Source organism: Pseudophryne corroboree, chromosome 2 (genome assembly GCF_028390025.1).
Source record: "Pseudophryne corroboree isolate aPseCor3 chromosome 2, aPseCor3.hap2, whole genome shotgun sequence".
In the NCBI taxonomy this organism is placed as follows: domain Eukaryota; kingdom Metazoa; phylum Chordata; class Amphibia; order Anura; family Myobatrachidae; genus Pseudophryne; species Pseudophryne corroboree.
This window is the reverse complement of record NC_086445.1, coordinates 873,724,019-873,744,710: the sequence shown is the minus strand read 5'-3', so window position 1 is coordinate 873,744,710 and position 20,692 is coordinate 873,724,019. Positions and strand designations below refer to the sequence as shown.

General features: G+C 47.3%; 1 protein-coding gene across 1 annotated transcript in view; it reads right to left on the bottom strand.

Moving 5' to 3' along the window:
- TP53I13 (tumor protein p53 inducible protein 13) overlaps positions 1-15,197 on the bottom strand; it is a 60,824-nt gene extending 45,627 nt beyond the window's left edge. Inside the window, exons 1-3 of the mRNA XM_063955940.1 lie at positions 14,961-15,197; positions 13,292-13,366; positions 7,883-7,918 (exon numbers count right to left, since the gene is read on the bottom strand). Of these exons, the coding sequence (XP_063812010.1) occupies positions 7,883-7,918; positions 13,292-13,366; positions 14,961-15,041 (192 nt within the window). The 5' untranslated portion in view covers positions 15,042-15,197. The remainder of the gene's footprint in view (positions 1-7,882; positions 7,919-13,291; positions 13,367-14,960) is intronic.
- Between the last annotated feature and the right edge of the window lie 5,495 nt (positions 15,198-20,692).

The window sequence follows — 20,692 nt, the reverse complement described above, 5'->3', positions numbered from 1 at the left end:
TGCCTGGCTTTTCTGGCCGGGGATGAATCCCACTCCCGCACTGTTCAGTGTATTGCCGATGGGGATGGCAGTCTCTGTTACTCGGGGAAAGATATAGCTGGGGTATTTCAAAAATTTTATTCCAAACTGTACTCGTCAGGAGTTTCCAACTCCGACGAGCAGCTGCACTCCTACCTCTCGCGGATGAATTTACCCAAATTGTCGCAGGAGGCGCTTGAAGTACTTGAGGCTCCTTTCACCCTGGAGGAGGTGGAGCGCGCTGTGTCGTCGCTCCCCTCGTCCAGGGCACCTGGTGGGGATGGTCTCCCAGTGGAGATTTATAAAATATTTAACTCCCATTTCAGTCCCTATTTATTAGAATTATTTAATACCTTGTTTGAAGCTGGTGGACTCCCCCCGTCCATGTCTGAGGCCACTATTATAGTATTGCCCAAACCGGGGAAGGATCCCAAGGCTCCCGAATCCTACCGCCCTATTTCACTGCTGTCTACCGATGTTATAATCCTTGCAAAGCTGCTTGCCATTCGTCTGAACACGGTCATCGGTTCTATTATACATCAGGACCAGACGGGCTTCATGCCGGGGAGGTCCACTATGCAAAACCTGCGAATATTGTTCTATCACTTGCAGGGGGATGGCTTGCTGGGTTCGGGGACAGTGGTGGTGTCTCTCGACGCCGCCAAGGCCTTCGACTCGGTTGAGTGGTCCTACCTGTGGCGGGTGCTGCACGGGTTTGGCTTTGGCCCTATGTTCATCGGGTGGGTTCGGTTGCTATATTCCTCTCCAGTGGCCCGTGTCTCTGTTAATGGGTATACTTCGTCCTCATTCTCTCTAGCCAGGGGCACGCGTCAGGGTTGCCCACTGTCCCCAGCCCTGTTTGCACTGGCTATAGAGCCGCTGGCTTGTATGATACGGGACAACCCGGATATTCAGGGACTGGCGATCGGCTCCACAGTGGATAAGGTCTCTCTGTATGCCGACGATATGTTACTGTTCCTGGGGGACTCAGATATCTCTCTCCGGTCTATGCTCCACACAGTTAATGAATTTGGGGAATACTCTGGCCTATGTATAAATTGGGACAAATCCTTTATCTTTCCCATTTCAGGACATATCCCGGAGAGGGCATGTACGTCACACTCACTGCAATGGACTCTGAAATTTAAATACTTGGGTGTTTGGGTTACGGGACCAGCATCAGAATACGCCAGATGGAACATTGACCCTATCACAGCCTTTTTTAAACGTAAAATCCACACATGGAAGGCACTGCCGCTGACTGTTTTGGGTCGCATCAATCTCTTTAAGATGTCTATCCAGCCTAAGTACCTATATGTCCTGCAACACTCCCCCATTTACTTGCCTAAAAAAGTATTTGCTAGCATTGACAGTCTCGTATCTTCCTTTATCTGGGTTCATAAACCGGCGAGGATAGCTATAAAAAAAACTTTGTAGGACCAAACTCACTGGAGGGGCGGGCCTGCCTAACCTTAGATTGTACTATCTGGCGGCACAGCTGGTGCACCTTTCCGGCTGGGTCGCGGGAGTGGGTGGCCCGACCTTACAGGGATACTTGACAGACTGGGTGGGACCCTTCTTCACCCCCCTCCTTTTCTTGCTTTCGGGAATGTCTGTGTCGGGTCTTCCTCCTATCCTACGACAGGCTCTTCTGGTCTGGAAGCAAGTGCACAGCCTTTATGATTGGTCCGACCTAGAAGCAGACTCGCCCTTATGGTTCAACAGTTCCTATATGGAACTTCAGAAGCTGTCTATAGACAACATTTGGGTAAAAAGTGGGGTGATTTCCCTGGGACAACTGTATGTGGATGGTTACCTTAAATCATTCGCGCAACTACAGGCTGATTTTGAGCTCCCAAACACAGCCCTATTTAGATACTTCCAATTAAGACATGCAATACAGACCCAGTTCAGAACGGCCCCCTCCATCTCCCCCTCTCCAGTTAAACTTCTGCTACAACGCTTGCCCTCCACGGGCAAAATTTCAACGATATATGCCTCACTAAACAATAGAGTCCTACCTGCCTCTTTAGATCCGCTTAGGCTGAGCTGGGAGGGTGATATAGGCCCCTTGTTAGACGAGCAATGGTTACAAATACTGGGCTCCGCCAGGTCTACCACTCCTTGCATCAGATATCAACAGGTGCACCTCTTTATCTTGCTCAGGGTTTACCGTACCCCTCTACTTCTCCAGCGAGCGGGTTTAAGGCCTGACGCTCTGTGCCCCAAATGCCGGATGGCAGATGCTGGTTTCTGGCATCTGTTATGGGATTGTCTGAAAGTCTACGAATTTTGGACTCGGGTTTGGTCTGACATATTAACTACTGACCCATCTCTTCCTCAACTTAACCCCAGGGCCTGTCTCTTCGGGGTGGACCTGGAAGAAACTCACTCATTGCTCACATATCAGTATGTCCTGTGTCTGATCACGCTTGCCAAGGTTGTTATTGCACGCTCCTGGTTTGCAGAGACCCCTCCCAGATTACTGGAATGGAGAGCTTTGGTGACCTTGGTCATAAGGCATGAAAAGCTAATGTACTTATCCCGCAACTCTGTGTCCAAGTTTCACTGTAAGTGGGATAAATGGACTCTGGTGCATTCGGGTGCGGAACTGACGGGGCCCGTTGATAGGCAGAGATTGTAGACCTCTTTCTCTTTTTTTAACCTTTTTGGCCGAGGCCGATGCTCTCTGACACCTCCCAGTTTATTTTTTATTTTGATGATGCTATCATGCTTCTTATACACACAACCCTATATTCGTGTAGGTGACTTCCCTCCTACCTATGTATAATAAAAAAATCAATGACGATAGTGTTGTAGTGACCAGACCTAGTGTTCTGAGCGCTCTCCCCCTCTTTCAAGTATCACTAGCTCTATGTTTTATACTGTAAATCATTGTAACACTTACTGACCAGCATGATGCACTGTATTGTACGTTGCATGTTTTGAATTGTTTTCTCTATTTTTTTTTTCCTGTTTCTCTCTTTCTTCTCTTTCTTGTTTCACCTATGTAACTACATGTAAAATTTCAATAAAAACTTACATGATTTAAAAAAAAAGAAAAAACTTTATGCCCGCACCCACACATGCTTGTAGGAAATGGAGCAAACGCCCCAGGTGAAATACTTCCGTAGGAGCCTTCTTGTATTCACACCAAGACACATATTTTCTCCAAACACAGTGGTAATGCTTTGCCGTTATTTCTTTTCTAGCCTGAAGAAGTGTAGGAATGACTTCACTGGGAACACCCTTTCGGGCTAGGATTTGGCGTTCAACCACCACGCCGTCAAACGCAGCCGCGATAAGTCATGATACACGCACGGCCCCTGTTGTAACAGGTCCTCCCGAAGAGGAAGAGGCCAGGGATCTTCTATGAGCAACTCCTGAAGATCTGGATACCAGGCCCTTTTTAGCCAATCCGGAACAATGAGGATCGCCTGAACCCTTGTTCTTCTTATAATTTTTATCACCTTTGGAATGAGTGGAAGTGGAGGGAACACAGACTGACTGAAACACCCACGGTGTCACTAGGGCGTCCACCGCTATCGCTTGAGGGTCCCTTGACCTGGAACAATATCTCTGAAGTTTCTTGTTGAGGCGGGACGCCATCATGTCCACTTGAGGAACTCCCCAACGCTCGTCACTTCTGCAAAGACCTCTTGATGAAGACCCCACTCTCCTGGATGGAGATCATGTCTGCTGAGGAAGTCTGCTTCCCAGTTGTCCACTCCTGGAACGAAGACAGCTGACAGAGCGCTGGCATGTCTTTCCGCCCAGCGAAGAATCTTCGTGGCCTCGGCCATCGCCACTCTGCTTTTTTTTTCCGCCTTGGCGGTTTATGTACGCCACTGCTGTCACGTTGTCTGACTGAATCAAGACCAGCAGACCTCGAAGATGTTCTGCTTGCAGTATGCCGTTGTAGATGGCTCTTAATTCCAGAATGTTTATGTGTAGACAAGCTTCCTGGCTTGACCACTTTCCCTGAAAGTTTCTTCCCTGTGCGACTGCTCCCCAGCCTCGGAGGCTTGCATCCGTGGTCACCAGGATCCAATCCTGAACCTGCGTCTCTCCAGAAGGTGAGAACTGTGCAGCCACCACAGAAGGGAAATTCTGGTCCAGGGAGATAGAATTATTTTCCGGTGCATGTCCAGGTGAGACCCGGACCACTGGTCCAGCAGGTTCCACTGAAACACCCTGGCATGGAACCTGCCATACGGAATGGCCTCGTAGGCCGTCACCATCTTCCCCAGCAACCGAGTGCAGTGAAGAACTGACACCTTTGCCGGTTTCAGAATCTGTTTTACCATATTCTATATTTCCAGAGCTTTTTCCACTGGAAGAAAAACTCTTTGCAATTCTGTATCCAGAATCATACCCAGGAACGACAGCCGTGTCATTGGATCCAACTGTGATTTTGGCAAATTTAAGAGCCAACCGCGTAGTTGGAGAATCGTCAGTGAAAGGGCAACATTCTTCAACAATTGCTCCTTGGACCTCGCCTTTATGAGGAGATTGTCCAAGTACAGGATAATTGTGATTCCCTGCTTGCGCAGGAGAACCATAATTTCCGCCATTACTTTGGTGAAAATCCTCAGAGCCGTGGACAGACCAAACGGCAACGTCTGAAACTGGTAATGACAATCCTGCACAGCAAATCTCAGGTAAGCCTGATGTGGAGGATATATGGGGACATGTAAGTAGGCATCTTTTATGTCGACCGACACCATAAAATCCCCCTCCTCCAGACTGGAGATCACTGCTCGTAGAGACTCCATCTTGAACTTGAATCTTTTCAGAAAGAAATTGAGGGATTTTAGGTTTAGAATCGGTCTGACAGAGCCATCTGGCTTCGGGACCACGAACAGGCTCGAATAAAACCCTTCCCCCTGTTGAGATGGGGGTACCGTGACAATTACTTGATTTTGACACAACTTTAGTATCGCAGCGCTTACTATCTCCCTTTCTGGAAGAGAAGCTGGCAAGGCCGATTTGAAAAATCGGTGAGGGGGCACGTCTTGTAACTCTAACTTGTACCCCTGGGATACTACGTCTACTATCCAAGGATCCAGGTCCGAGTGCACCCAGACCTGACTGAAGAGTTTGAGATGTGCCCCCACTGGTGCGGATTCCCGCAACGGAGCCCCAGCGTCATGCGGTGGATTTGGTAGAAGCCGGAGGGGACTTCTGCTCCTGGGAACTTGCCACAGCCTGTGACCTTTTCCCCCGTCCTCTCCCCCTCGCAGCAAGGAAGGAGGACCCACGTCCTTTTTTTAATTTATTGGGCCGAAAAGACTGCATCTGATAGTGAGGCGATTTCTTCTGCTGTGCAGGGACATAAGGTAAAAAAGAAGACTTACCTGCGGTAGCCGTAGAAACCAGGTCAGTGAGGCCGTTGCCAAACAAGACCCTACCGTTAAACGGTAGCGACTCCATCGCCTTCTTAGAGTCAGCGTCAGCATTCCATTGATGAATCCACAACGCTCTCCTTGCTGAGACTGCCATGGCAGTGGCCCTAGATCCCAAAAGGTCAATATCCCTTACAGCTTCTTTTAAATATGCTGCAGCGTCGATGATGTGACCCAGAGTCAAAAGCACGCTATCTCTGTCTAGGGTATCTACCTCAGATAAGTTATCTGTCCACCTTTCAATAGCGCTACTCACCCATGCCGCAGCAACGGCAGGCCTGAGTAGCGACTCCGTAGTGACATAAATGGATTTCAGTGTATTTTCCTGCTTACGATCCGCAGGATCCTTTAGGGCTGCCGTGTCAGGGGACGGGAGCGCCACCTTTTTGGATAGACGCGATAAAGCTTCGTCTACCGTGGGGATTGACTCCCACCTTTCCCTGTCCTCAGAAGGGAACGGATATGCCACTGGAATTCTTTTGGGAACATGTATCCTTTTGTCAGGATTTTCCCAAGCTTTTTCAAAAAGTACGTTCAGCTCATGAGAGGGAGGAAACGTTACCTCAGGTTTCTTTCCTTTATACATACAGACCCTAGTATCAGGAACAGCAGGGTCCTCAGTGATATGTAAAACTTATTTTATTGCCACAATCATGTACTGAATACTCTTAGCCAGTTTTGGATGTAATCTGGCATCACTATAGTCGACACTGGAATCAGAGTCCGTGTCGGTATCTGTATCTGCTATCTGGGTAAATGCACGTTTCTGTGACTCCGAAGGAGTCTGGGCCTGTGACAAAGCATCTTCCATGGATTTCCTCCATGTCTGGTTCTTAGACTCAGATTTATCAAATCTCTTAGCCAACTTAGTCACATTTGCGTTTAAAACACTCAACATATTCACCCAATCATCCGTCGGCGGTGCCGACACTGCCACTCTCATAGAATTGTCTGTCCCCAACTCCAGCCTCCTCCTGGGAAGAGCATTCAGCCTCAGACATGTCGACACACACGTACCGACAGGCACAACCACACTGGGGCTATAGGAGACAGAACCACAATAAAGCCTGCCAGAGAGACACAGAGAGAGTTCTGCCAGCTCACACCCAGCGCCTATCCCGGTACTGAAGCCAGTAACAAGACTGCCCAGACCTGCTAGCGCTTTTTGCTTATATAATAATCACCAAATCACTAGCGCCCTCCCATTTTGCACCGTTACTTGCACAGCAGTGTGGAGGTCAGGGCCAGCGTCTCTGCAGCCTTCTGTGAAGAGAAAAATGGCGCTGGTCAGAGCTGCGTGGGCGAAGCCCCGCCCACTACATGGCGCGCTTCAGTCCCGCTCAAAAATCTTTATACTGGCGGGGGTCCCTTAACTAGTGCCTGGGCACTGTTATATTCAATGCCATTGCTGTTTGAGGTCCCCCATGCTGCCCAGGGCGCCTCCCCTGCGCCCTGCACTGATGTGATGTGTGGGAGCATGGCGCGCAGTGCGGCACCTCAAACGCCATCACTGAAGTCTTTTGATCTTCTCATACTCACCCGGCTTCAATCTTCTGGCTCTGTGAAGGGGGTGACGGCGCGACTCCGGGAACAAGCAGCTAGGCGTACCAAGTGATCGAACCCTCTGAAGCGAATGGTGTCCAGTAGCCTAAGAAGCAGAGCCCTTGAACTCAGAAGAAGTAGGTCTGCTTCTCTCCCCTCACTCCCACGATGCAGGGAGCCTGTTGCCAGCAGGTCTCCCTGAAAATAATAAACCTAATAAAGTCTTTTCCTGAGAAACTCTGGAGAGCTGCTCAGTGTGCATCCAGTCTCACTGGGCACAGAATCTAACTGGAGTCTGGAGGAGGGGCATAGAGGGAGGAGCCAGTTCACACCCATTCAAAGTCTTATAGTGTGCCCATGTCTCCTGCGGATCCCGTCTATACCCCATAGTTCTTAAAGCATCCCCAGCATCCTCTAGGACGTATGAGTAAATATGTTTGTGTACAAAATAATATCCGGTCTTTAGGTCCGACAACACTTAGGTCGACCACTATTGGTCGACTTGGCGAAGGTCGACATGAGTTTTTTGCTTTTTTTTTTACTTTTTCACACTTTATGATCCACGTGGACTATGATTCAGAATAGTAACATGTGCCAAGCACAGCGGTAGCGGAGTGAGGCACCTTGCCCGAAGTCGTTCACCATGCAAGGGGACACAAAGTAATTGTGATTCTCTGTCACTTTATGAAGAAATCTTAAAAAAAAAAAAAAAAAACACCTCATGTCGACTTTTTTCCATGTCAACCTAGTTACGGTCGACCCAACGATCCACACCCGTACAAAATAATAGCGGTCAATAATTGTTTTGAGAAATGATTAGCAAGTGTAGTAAGAAAAATAATGGCGTATAAAACAGCAAAAGACGATGTCTGTGATAAAGGCAACATAAGTTATACAGAGTGCTAAACGCCTCTTACCTCCGGCTTATACCTGATGGCAACACTGGGTAATACCTGTTGTGGACAGTGACAAAACAGAACAGAAACAATGAAACAACTGCAATACATTGTAATCATCAATCTTTTTGTAAATAAGATGATCTACCAAAATACCAGCACTTCTGCATGTCATCACACACAAGGTCAGCCAGCAAGTGAAACAACTCTGCACACATTCCAAGGAATGGTTAATAATAGACTATATGCGACTCAGACATTGCACAGGTAGCTAACAAGGTTTTATAAAAAGGTACATAAAGACACACATAGTTACACTTTGTTATCTGTATTGCTCACAGAACTAGATGAGAGGAATAATGTGTCACCTGCTGTAAAAGGTGATATGGATATTAGGGATCAATGAGCAAGCAGTTCAATATGAAAGCCTAGGCCAGTGGTTCCCAAACTGTGTTGCCTAGGCACCCTGGGGTGCCTCAGGACACTAGCAGGGGTGCCTTGGATTGGTGGTAAAGGACCAATTCAAACTATTTTTGGTCAAAGTAATAGACAAAACCAGTGCTTGTGGCTGCCAATTATAAAATACGAGGACAAACAGAAGCAAATATTGTCCCGCAATACACTAAAGTAACTAAGGATGACACAAACATAATTTACTTATTGTTTTCTAAAATTCTCAATATGAAACTTTTGGCCTAGGGGTGCCGTAAAAAAAATTCTGATACTCTAGGGCGCCATGATTAAAAAAAGTTTGGGAACCACTGGCCTAGGCTGTAAAATAATATGCATTTATAAATATCATGAAACTTCAAGGTGTTTTCTAAAATCTTTATGGCTCAATTGACAAGGGCAGAGATGGATAACAGGTGGCCCTAAGCACTGCACATGGATCTCTTTGCTTTTACTTGCACGTTATAGCTTGTAACACTTGATTACACTGCCTTCTGATATGTTATTGCAGACATTTTTTTGGGTTAGGCACTTGGGGGAGTGTTAGGGTTAGGCTGCTGGAGGGGACAGTTAGGGTTAAGCACTTGGTGAATGGTTAGAGTTAGGCTGCAGAAGGGGCTGGTTAGGATTAGGCACCGGGGGGAGGGTTAGGTTTAGGGTTGAAATTACAAAAAAAAAAAAGAAGGTTTCTGCATTAATTAATTTGCATATCAACCTTTTGACCTCGTTAACCATCTGGTTTCCACCTATTGACTGACTGACTGTATACTGTCAATATTTTAAGCTACACCCCACTGAACTAGGGTCTGAGCTCCTCAGGCCTCATATCTGCAGGCAGCAAAACACATGCACTTAACTGATTTGTTTTTTTTTAAGCTACCTAAACACATGTAAATGGGGTGCCACTGGAACCAATCACATGAGATCATACTTGTGCCCGGGAACTTTATCTTTTGCATTGCAGCTTCTCAGAACCTTTCAACTCAATCTTTTAAGTCTGTAAAGTGTTCTCCTCCCATCTCTACAAATGCAAGTACAACTGCTTAATAACTATTGTGAGTTTTAGGGAGAGCTCAAAACAAAGCAAAAACACAATTTATACCTTGGTAAATCATGCTGCAGGTGGCACTAATTTAAAATGTGCAGATATATTTTTAACTGGGCAGGGGTGTGCCCTAGCATACTTCTAAATTTAAGCAAACAGCATTTTCCATGCATGTACCCCTTGCATCGCAATATGTATTTTTTTAAATTTGGTCCTTACACTGCCTGAGTCGCTGCTGTCACAAATCACGCTGTTATGTTCTCTCACCGGGTCACTTACTGGTTTCGCCGCTTCATGTCTCAATTATGAGCCAAGTCACCAGGACCCCGCAGCAGCATAACCCCCGCTGCAGCATCTATATCTCTTAGTGGCCTTCATGATATCAGGTGTACTTTCTTCCGCAGCGCTGGCTGCAGCCATGACAGTCTGGATCAGGTGATCGATCAACCACCAACAGAGAGCCAGCTTGCCATCACATGACATTCTCAGCCAATTCCTGGACAGCCAGGGTTATATAAAGATGTCCTTGTAAGTCAAGAATTTTTTTTTTTTTTTGAAGCCCGAAGTGCGTTGCTTCATCACCCAGTGGTCTGTGAAGAAAACCGTGCTGGAGGCATAGGTACTTGGACCCTCTCCAAAAGCAGAAAGGCCCCATTACTCCCCAAACCCTCAGAGCCAAAAGGCCTACTGAAGGAAAAAGGGTCTGCGGGTCCCCCCTTGCCGAAGTGCAGAGAGACCCCTCGAATATCCCCGGGGTTGGCCGAAGCTTTCCCCTGGGGAACGGAAAACCCTCCAGCCCCCCTCCCCACAAGGAGAGGGCCTCGGCAACTAGAGGAGAGGGTGGCCCATAAAGGTCTCACCTAAACTAAGACAAAAACATGACACAAAAAAAACAAACATAAAAAGGTGAAGTGTAGTGCAAAAAAAGAGCAAACACACGTGAAAAAATAAATAAATAAGCCCCAGCCAGAAGGCCAGAGAAAAGTAAAAATTATCCTTGCCCTAGCCTAAAGGCCAGGGCGAAGGAAAGTGGGTGCAGGCAGGAAAGACGAGTGCTCCGTGCTCAAGTGCCATACTCAAGCATGGTGGAACAAATCCCCTGTGCATTTTCAGGCACCCCTGTCCCTCCCAGTTCCAGGGGCACATAACACCTCGGGATTCAGGCTGCTCCCGACCTCCAGCCAGACCAAGCTTCATACCCACTCAGTGCCAGGGTAAAGGACCAACCCTCAGTACAAGAGTAGATACTAAACCAGGCCGTTCTCCGCTCCACGCAAGGAGTGCAATCCCCTCAGAAGGACAGCAGACACTAAGCCCAGTTTTTCTCCACTCTCGACCAGGGTCAGCTACCCCCTCCCCCCCATGGTACTCCACAAGGTGTTTCTCCATTGCACACTAGGGGGTGGTCTTCAGTTCTTCAGTTTACCGGCTGTTGGGATCCCGACGCACAGTATACAGACGCCGGAATCCCGACACCCGGCATACCGACACCTTTTCTCCCTCTTGGGGGTCCACGATCCCCATGGATGGAGAATAGATAGCATGGTGCGCACAGCACCCGCAAGGGGCCCATTTGCACTCGCCCAGCTGTCGGCATGCCGGCGGTCGGGATTCCGGCCACCGGCATACCATACTACACCCCACACTAGGGACCTCTCAAGCTTCCAGTGTAAGAACAGGTACTCCACCAAGCATTGAAGTAACATTTATAATTTGCATACTATAAAATTATACCGAGCAGCTGATTGCTTGCCATGGGCAACTTATCCACTGGCTCACTGCTTAGTACATCTTCCCCTAAGTTCTCTACAGATTCCAGATTGCCAGCAGCTATTCATTAAACATCAACCTCACACAGTTGTTACTGCTTCCACTACTGTCAATGAGTAGAAACTATCTTAGTGACTTACTACCATGGTCGTCATATAATCAATTATCAATCATTAATAGCAGGCTGACGAAACATATCACTTAAATAAAGTAAATATCACTTTCTGCTCATAGCCTGCCTCAGTGATTTATTTAATTTTTTACATAACTTTTGCATGGGCCTGCAGGTTTGAAGCATACAAGTCAAAACAATTCAATATTTTTTTTCTAGAAATATGGCTGCAAATACTGTATTTGCTCTGGTGTGAAATTCACTGGAAACTAATATCCACAGGAAAAACACACACGGGCAAACTCACCTGGCAACTCCCACTCCCTTTCTAGGAACAATACCTGTCAGACTTTTGTAAGGATGTTATTTGTATACAGCGGATTATTCAGATATCGAAGCAAACAAAAAAAGCAAGCAACTGGGCAACACCATGGTGCACTGCAGGTGGGGCAGATGTAACAAGTGCAGAGAGATTTAGATTTGAGTGGGTTATATTATGTCTGTGCAGGGCTGTTTCTAGACAATTTGTCTCCCAGTGTGAATAATAATAATAATAATATTAATAATAATAATAATAATAATAATAATTAAAAAAAACAAACAAAGTGTCCCCCCACCACAGACATTCGAAAATGCGCGCACCCCCCCCATTGACATAAAAAAAACAAAAAAACAACTACTTTGTGCATGCCGAAGGTGCACACGCTCTTGGCATGTCCTCATTAAAATGGGTGTGATATAGCGAAAATGGGCATGGTCTCGTAGGAAAAGACTACCTTACACCCCAGTTTTTGACCCTGCACCAACAGACCTCGGCCACCACAGGGAGGAAAGAAATTCTATCATATTAAGCCCCACATAGTAAAGCCCCTTGCGCCATATTATACTACACGCCCATGATACATTAAGCCCTACAGGAAGGCTATTAATTACTTTTAAATTACCTGCTCGTTGCCAGGGGGTTTTGTGCTCTGGGTGTCATGTTCGTTGCCAGGGGGTTTTATGCTCATTGGCGGCAGGCAGCACTGTCTGCTCGACCCTCCTCCTGCCCATAGAACTTCGCTCAGGGGACAGAGTTTTGTGAAATTACGTGGTTGCGTTGAGACATCATGACGTAACCGCCTAATTTCGCAAAACTCCATCCCCCGAGCGGAGTACTATGGCCAGAAGGGGGGTGGGGGGGGGAGCAGATAATAGCAGCAGGTGTCATGGTGGGCGCCCCGTGATATCGCACGGCTCGCCCGTTGGTAGAAACAGCACCGTGTCTGTGCACGGTACAGGTTGAGTATCCCTTATCCAAAATGCTTGGGACCAGAAGTAGTTTGGATATCGGATTTTTCCGTATTTTGGAATAATTGCATATCATAATGCGATACCATGACGATGGGACCCAAAGTCTAAGCCCAAAATGCATTTATGTTTCATATACACCTTATACACACAGCCTGAAGGTCATTTCAGCCAATATTTTTAATAACTGTGTTATAAACAAAGTGTTGTATATTCACACAATTCATTTATGTTTCATATACACCTTATACACACAGCCTGAACGTCACTTAATACAATATTTTTAATAACTTTGTGTATTAAACAAAGTTTGTGTACATTCAGCCATCACAAAATAAAGGTTTCACTATCTCACTCAAAAAATTCCGTATTTCGGAATATTTGGATATGGGATACTCAACCTGTATATACCGCCTATTTTATTATTACACTGCAATTCAGATTTCAGTTTGAACACGCCCCACCCCAAATCTAAATCTCTCCGTAACATGTTACATCTGCCCCACCTGCAATGCAACATGGTTTTGCCCAGTTGGTTGCTTTTTTGGTTTCCTTACAAACCTGAGTAAGGCCCATACTCTTAAATGATGTACGTGACAAACAGCGGATGACCTATGAATTGCTTACTACACAATTAATAATAAATGTTTTATGGTTTCAAAAAGGCTATTAATTGCACCAACAATTCCCATGCAATGCCAGGAGCAAAGTCCGCCAAATAAACACATTTTAGGAAACAGACCATTACGTGCCATTTTCTTACCTGCTTTGGGAGAGGAATATAGTCTCCGGTACACAAATAAGCACGGTCATCTGGCAGGTCGAGCTGAATATTGAACTGAAAGAAAGAAGTCTGAGTCTCATTACGATGTCCAATATGGCTAAGGTACAAAGCAAGATGTCATTTGCTGGCACTGCGCCTGTGCTTAATCATTTGTTTCCACATTTCTGCCAAAGGGCATGAGTTTGTAGAGCAAGCTGGTAGCAACTGCAGAGAAACAGAAGTTTACACTACAAGTTCAAATACAGACATTTTAGGAATGAAGATGATCCTATAGAAAATAACAGGCTCACTGCTGCAGCTAGTTTTGTGGAGCAGTGCAAAAAAATATATATATATTTCATTTTACAGAGGGAGATTACTGAAAGCATATAAAAGGGTGGAGAGAGTATTATACCGATGTTCCATACTGTTCAAAAAGTTTGCAAAACTATTTCTAATGCACTAAGCACACATTCTCCCACCCCATGATAAGGATCCTGTCTCTTCTTCCTGGTAGCTACTCATTGGTCCAGTGCACTGACTGAGCACTCAGATCCACACAGCAAACTTGGTAGAGGAAACTGCTACCAATGGGCATGGGTATCCAGTCTCTAGGTCAACCACACTTAGGTCAACAATGTCTAGGTCGACCACTATAGGTTGACAGTAAGTCGACAGGGACTCTAAGTCGACATGAGTTTTTCATATATATATTTTTTTAATTTTCATACGATCCACGTGGACTACAATTGGGAATGGAAACCTGTGCCGAGCGCAGCGAGGCACCTTGCCCGAAGCATGGCGAGGGGACACGGTGCACTAACTGGGTTCCTAGTCACTGTATGGAGAAAACGGCACCAAAAAAAAGTGAAAAAACTCATGTCGACCTTATGTCATGTCAACCAATAGTGGTTGACCTTACATACCACACCCATGGGCATGTGCAGTAGCCCTGTTCTGACCCTTAAACTGCATGTTGTGGCGGTAGTTCTAGTAGCACTTACCTATGCTGTCAGTTTAATTTTAATAGAGGCAAAAGGGGCATTAACTTGTGCCCACAAGACTAATGCAGGCTAAACAGGTGAGGTGTCAGAGGATCTCATATTTCATGCACACACACCCCTGGTGTCCTGGAAAAAGTTTCAGCACGTAGGATGCAAGATCTCAGTGATCCTAAAATATCTGTAGACATAAAAGTGCAGTAAATCAACACAATCTTAAGAGACTGCCGTCTTTCCCAACACCCAGCCCAGACTAAGCCCCACAGCACGCCCTGGTTCACCAGCTATCACACCGGTAATCTGAACGGATGGAAACAAAGATGATGTTATTTCCATTTGTATCCTTTCGGGATACGGTTATTATCCTACATGTTACGGAGGGGGTAAGGAAGGGGAAAGGCACTAAGGGAAACTCAGGGGAACTGAGCAGCTCTGTATATTGCTCTGTAGATGCACAAAATGTAAAAGTGAAATAACACTGCATCACAGGTGGGTAACACACCAGGGAAGTGTGTGGGACGCAGTCTGCTACCTGTAACACAACACTGAGAGTGGGGATAGAGCAGCGCCCACTTGGATGCCGCCAGTAAAACTCCAGTCCCATGCAGCGGTAGGGCGCCTGTGAGTGGGTATTGGATTACACGTAACTATCGCACAGGAGCGCTCACCTGCCCATCGTCACATGCAGCGTTCTCCGCACAGCTCGGCGGCAGCAGCACCACAGCACAGACCGCGCACAGCAACCACATCCCGGCCGCTCTCAGCGCACATCCCGGGGTAGGTTCGGCCTGCACTACACGTCACGTTCTTCCAGCACCGCGGCGTCTCCGCCAATCAGCGAATGCACTGCACAAGTCACCGCCCATCACATGCCGGCTCCACCCCTAGCGTCACAGCAACTTCTTACGTTATGTTTTCCTAGACACGTTTCTCGTGTGTATGTGTGTGTATTAATTATACAGTGATACATGATGCGAGTGCGACTAGGGCATTGCTGCCAGGTGCAGATGTCCGCGTACCCTGACCGCCGGGATATTAACTGCACCCTGCTGCCATAGGTGTGCGCAGCGGGGGTTCCTGGTGCGCACAGGCACCCCCTAATGTCTGGCACCCCAATCTCACATGCCTGATGCAGCGATTGCCGAGCAGGCTGATTACTGTCCCCTCTGCGCTGCACCCTGTCAGGATTGCATTACTGACCAGACGCCTAGGTTAATCAAGGGTGCCACTGCCACCGGCTTTCAAACTCCATGTACAAAAACATGCTCGCACGCCCTCCTGCCACATGCCCACCTCTCTCCTTCTATGCTATGCCAACGCCAGCCACTGATCAGGATCAGCATGCAGCCAGCTTTCCTCTTAGGAAGACAAATTCAATACTGACAGGCGGTCGGCAGCAGCATTGACACGTCACTCGTTTTTACCAGCAGCAGCAGTACTAGTCTGCGACTGTCAGTGTCAGTGAGTGACTGACTTGTAAGTAAGCTGCTGCGGCTTGCAGGGGAAAGAGAGGGGGAGCCAGACAAGGCTGAGGAGGAGCAGAGTAATTGCAGTGAGTGCCATCAGGGGTGTTTGTTTGGTGCACACCACAACATCTGACAATGTATCTGCTTTATTAGGATTGGTACAAGGGTGGATATTTTATTTGCGTTGACCATCAATAGATGGTGCTAGACACGCCCATAAGGCGGTGCTAGACACACCCCTCCGATGGTGCACCCCCTAATAAAATGTGCTGCGCACGCCTATGCCTGCTGCTAGATTAATGTTCTGTTGCTAAATTGTGTCAGTCACTGCATTTGTTGCACATGGACCACACTTACAGTTAGTGGTAAATCCAGCAGAAATCCTGGTGAAATTTTGCATCTTTTAAAACTCATGTTGAGGTGCAGGGGTGGGGGTGCAATTTACAATGTACCGCGCAATTTACATTTACATGGGGACGCAACCTAGCCAAACTCTAAACATGGTTTATTCCAGTGCATATGTGAACCCTTATGTTTGATTTGTTCCCAACTCTGTATGAGGCCATATATCATACTTGCTGACTTATGGGAACTCCATTTGGGGAAAAGTGCAAGAACCATGGCGAATCTTTAAGGGGCCCTACACACTGGCCGACCCGCCGCCGAGCTGCCCGACGGCGGATACGGCCGACGAGCGACCCGGCGGCGGGGGGGCAGTGACGGGGGGAGTGAAGTTTCTTCACTCCCCCCGTCACGCGGCTCCATAGAACTGCAGGCAAATATGGACGAGATCGTCCATATTGGCCTGCATGCACAGCCAACGGGGGACCAGCGATGAACGAGCGCGGGACCGCGCATCGTTCATCGCTGGAGCCTCCACACTGAAAGATATGAACGAGTTCTCGTTCATTTATGAACGAGATCGTTCATATCTTTCAAAAAATCGGCCACTGTGTAGGGCCTATAACACTCTAGTAGGATTTCATTCACAATCTTGATTTCTCTAACGTCCTAGTGGATGCTGGGGACTCCGTAAGGACCATGGGGAATAGCGGGCTCCGCGGGAGACTGGGCACTCTAAAGAAAGATTTAGTGCTATCTGGTGTGCACTGGCTCCTCCCTCTATGCCCCTCCTCCAGACCTCAGTTAGAATCTGTGCCCGGCCAGAGCTGGGTGCTCCTAGTGGGCTCTCCTGAGCTTGCTAGAAAAGAAAGTATTTTGTTAGGTTTTTTATTTTCAGAGAGCTTCTGCTGGCAACAGACTCTCTGCTACGAGGGACTGAGGGGAGAGAAGCAAACCTACTCACGGCAGCTAGGTAGCGCTTCTTAGGCTACTGGACACCATTAGCTCCAGAGGGATCGAACACAGGTACCTAACCTTGATCGTCCGTTCCCGGAGCCGCGCCGCCGTCCCCCTCGCAGAGCCAGAAGAACAGAAGCAGCAGAAGCATGAAGACCTCGAAATCGGCGGCTGAAGACTCCTGTCTTCACTTAAGGTAGCACACAGCACTGCAGCTGTGCGCCATTGCTCCCACAGCACACCGCACACTCCGGTCACTGTAGGGTGCAGGGTGCAGGGGGGGGGGGCGCCCTGGGCAGCAATTAAAATACCTTTTGGCAAAATTATACATATATACAGTCAGGCACTGTATATATGTACGAGCCCCCGCCATTATTTTTACACAAAAAACGTGACAGAAGCCCGCCGCTGAGGGGGCGGGGCCTTCTTCCTCAGCACTCAACAGCGCCATTTTCTCTCCACAGATCCGCTGAGAGAAGCTCCCCAGGCTCTCCCCTGCAATAGAAGAGGGTAAAAAGAGAGGGGGGGCATATACATTTGGTGCAAAACAATATATACAGCAGCTACTGGGTTAACACTAAGTTACTGTATGATTCCTGGGTCATATAGCGCTGGGGTGTGTGCTGGCATACTCTCTCTCTGTCTCTCCAAAGGGCCTTGTGGGGGAACTGTCTTCAAATAGAGCATCCCCTGTGTGCGTGGTGTGTCGGTACGTGTGTGTCGACATGTCTGAGGTAAAAGGCTCCCCTAAGGAGGAGATAGGGCAAATATGTGTGTGAGAGGGTGTCTCCGTCGACAACACCGACACCTGTTTGGATATGTGTAAGTGCTGAGGTGAATTTATTGTACAAAAGATTAGAGAACAGACAGGAAATCTACCCATGTCTGTCCCTATGTCACAGAGACCTTCAGAGTCTCACAATGATCACTATCCAAAATAATAAACACTGATATCGACACGGAGTTTGGCTCCAGTGTCGACTACGATAATGCAAAGTTACAGCCAAAATGGCTGAAAGGTATTCAATATATGATTATTGTAATAAAAGAGGATTTGCATATCACTGATGACTCATTTGTCCCTGACACAAGGGTACACATGTTAAGGGGAAGAAAGCTGATGTAAATTTCCCTCCTCTCATGAGGAAAAAGAGCGGGAAACTCCAGACAAGAGACTGCAGCTTCCCACAAAAAAATTCTCAAGCAGTATCCTTTCCCCACTAGGGCCAGGATGTGATGGGAATCTTCCCCTAGGGTGTCCCGTTTGCCCAGAAGGTAGCACTAGCTATTCTCAGGGATCCTGCAGATAGCGTGCACATTCTAGTATACTACTCAGACCGGCGATTGTGTCGGCATGGGTTTATAGCGCTGTTGCAGCGTGGACAGGTACCTTATCAGCAGAGATTGAGACCCTAGTATGCATATAGATATATAGATATATGTATATATAGAAATATATATATATTAAAGATGCTGTCTTAAGTGATAGGTATATATATATATATATATATATATATATATATATAAAATCCAAGAATAACGGCACTGGAGACTGTCAGCAAATATAAATTCTGTATTGAGAGGTAGACGTTTCGGAGTATATACTCCGTCCTCAGTACCACATACAATCAACTAACAGGACAAATACAAACATTTAAATACCTGTGCATTGCCGCACTGTCCTCGCCGCTGCACGCCGGGTCCTCTCTTCCGGTCATCACCTCACACTTCCCCCATTTCCGCTGACGTCACCGTTGCCATGGTCACGCACAGCGCAGGGCCGTCTTTTCGTATGGGCTCAATGGGCTCTTGCCCAAGGGCCCCAAGAGTATAAGGGCCCTAGGCTGATAGCTGAGGGTCCCCTCTTTCCAGGGGTACCAGATTTTTGAAAATCGGCCCTGGGGAACCGGAGATATCCAACGTGAAAGCAGTGGTCCCCATCTGAGCCTGTTAATTGCTCTTCCTAGCCAGATATCTCATGTTCTGTCTGACTTAGAGTTTTTATGAGGGTATAATCCAAAAGCTGGGACTCTCCCCTTTCAGTGGACACTGACAGCTTGTCTCTACTATGCCCAGAACCAGAGATATCAGCCTTCCAGTAGCTGGTCCCTGCTCCAGCTCCACACGCCTAATATGCAGTTTTATATTTTCATCTGCGAATTGCTCTGGCACCTGACCTCTGATCCCCAAGTCCCTAGTACCTCCTGACAGGTGTCCCCAGTACCTCCTGAAAGGTGTCCCCAGTACCTCCTGAAAGGCGTCCCCAGTACCTCCTGAAAGGTGGGACTCTTTAGTGTTTTTAGCCCATTCAAAGCTAAGAAATCTATTTTCAGGAACTGGAGATATCTGCAGTCAAGTAAGCTGCCCTCCCACAAGAAAATTATGAATATTAAGCCCACTTCACTATCCACCCTCCCCTACGTATTAAACACCCCCTACCACTCTTCATTCAGCCCAATGTCCCCTTCTACAGTTAAGCCTCATCTGTGCAGTAAAGGAGTAATTAGCAGAAATGACTGCTCCGGGTCCTACATGCTGAGCGGAAGATAAAACACCCCCTACCGCCCGCAGGACATCAAAGCTGCCGCTGAGGGCACCCCCCACCCCTACCGCTGGAGGATAGGTAGGGGGCCCAGTGCATTGCTGTGCCCAGGGGCCTACACTGCTGTTAAGACGGCCCTGGCACAGTGTGCGTGTCATCAGCTCCGCCGCCCGGAACTACAGGGTATTGGATGTGCGTCCGGCTATAGGAAACCCTGTGTGTTGGGTAACCGAGGGCAGCTGCAGCTAAAAACATAAACATACAAACAAAATATATTTTACACACATAGAAAGTGAACAAAAAAGATTTTAAAAGACAAAATCACAAGCAGCATCAGGAAACATACTGGCCGAAGGTGCCTATATGGGGGGAACTCATCACAACGCTCCGATGTATACACCCTAACTGGCTCACTACTAATCTCAAAAATAGCTGAATATAAGTACATATATTGTGACTACTGTAGTGCCCAGGCTATAACGCATTCCAATTGATTTTGTCATTAAGCCCACCTGGGGCAAAAGTGTTAAGTCGCATAATCCATCTGGACTCCCTTTCCAAAAGTGCCCCAGCCCTATCCCCTCCTCTAAGTGACAAAGGGATATGGTCTATTCCAAAATACCTAAGATCGTCAAGGGTATGCCTAGCCAACTTAAAATGGCGAGCCACTGGTTGGTCAATGGCCTTGCCCTCCAGGATTAACTTAATGGCAGATCTGTGCGCCGCCATTCTCTCACTCAACTTACGTGTAGTCTGACCGACGTAAAAAAGACCGCATGGACAGACTACAACGTATACGACAAAAGAAGTACTACATGTAATGACATGTCTAATGGTGTACATTTTATCAATGTGTGGGTGCTTAAACTCTTTACATACTACCATATATCGACATGTAACACATTTAGGGCACCTATAACACCCTGGCGCCTTATAGTGCACATTTGGAATGGCGCTGCCACCCATCCCAGTGATATCCGACTTCACTAAACGGTCTCTTAAATTACAACCACGCCTAAATGCTATTATGGGCCTGGTATCCTTAAACACTGGTAGATCTGGATCCGAGGCTACAATAGGCCACAGAGCCTTA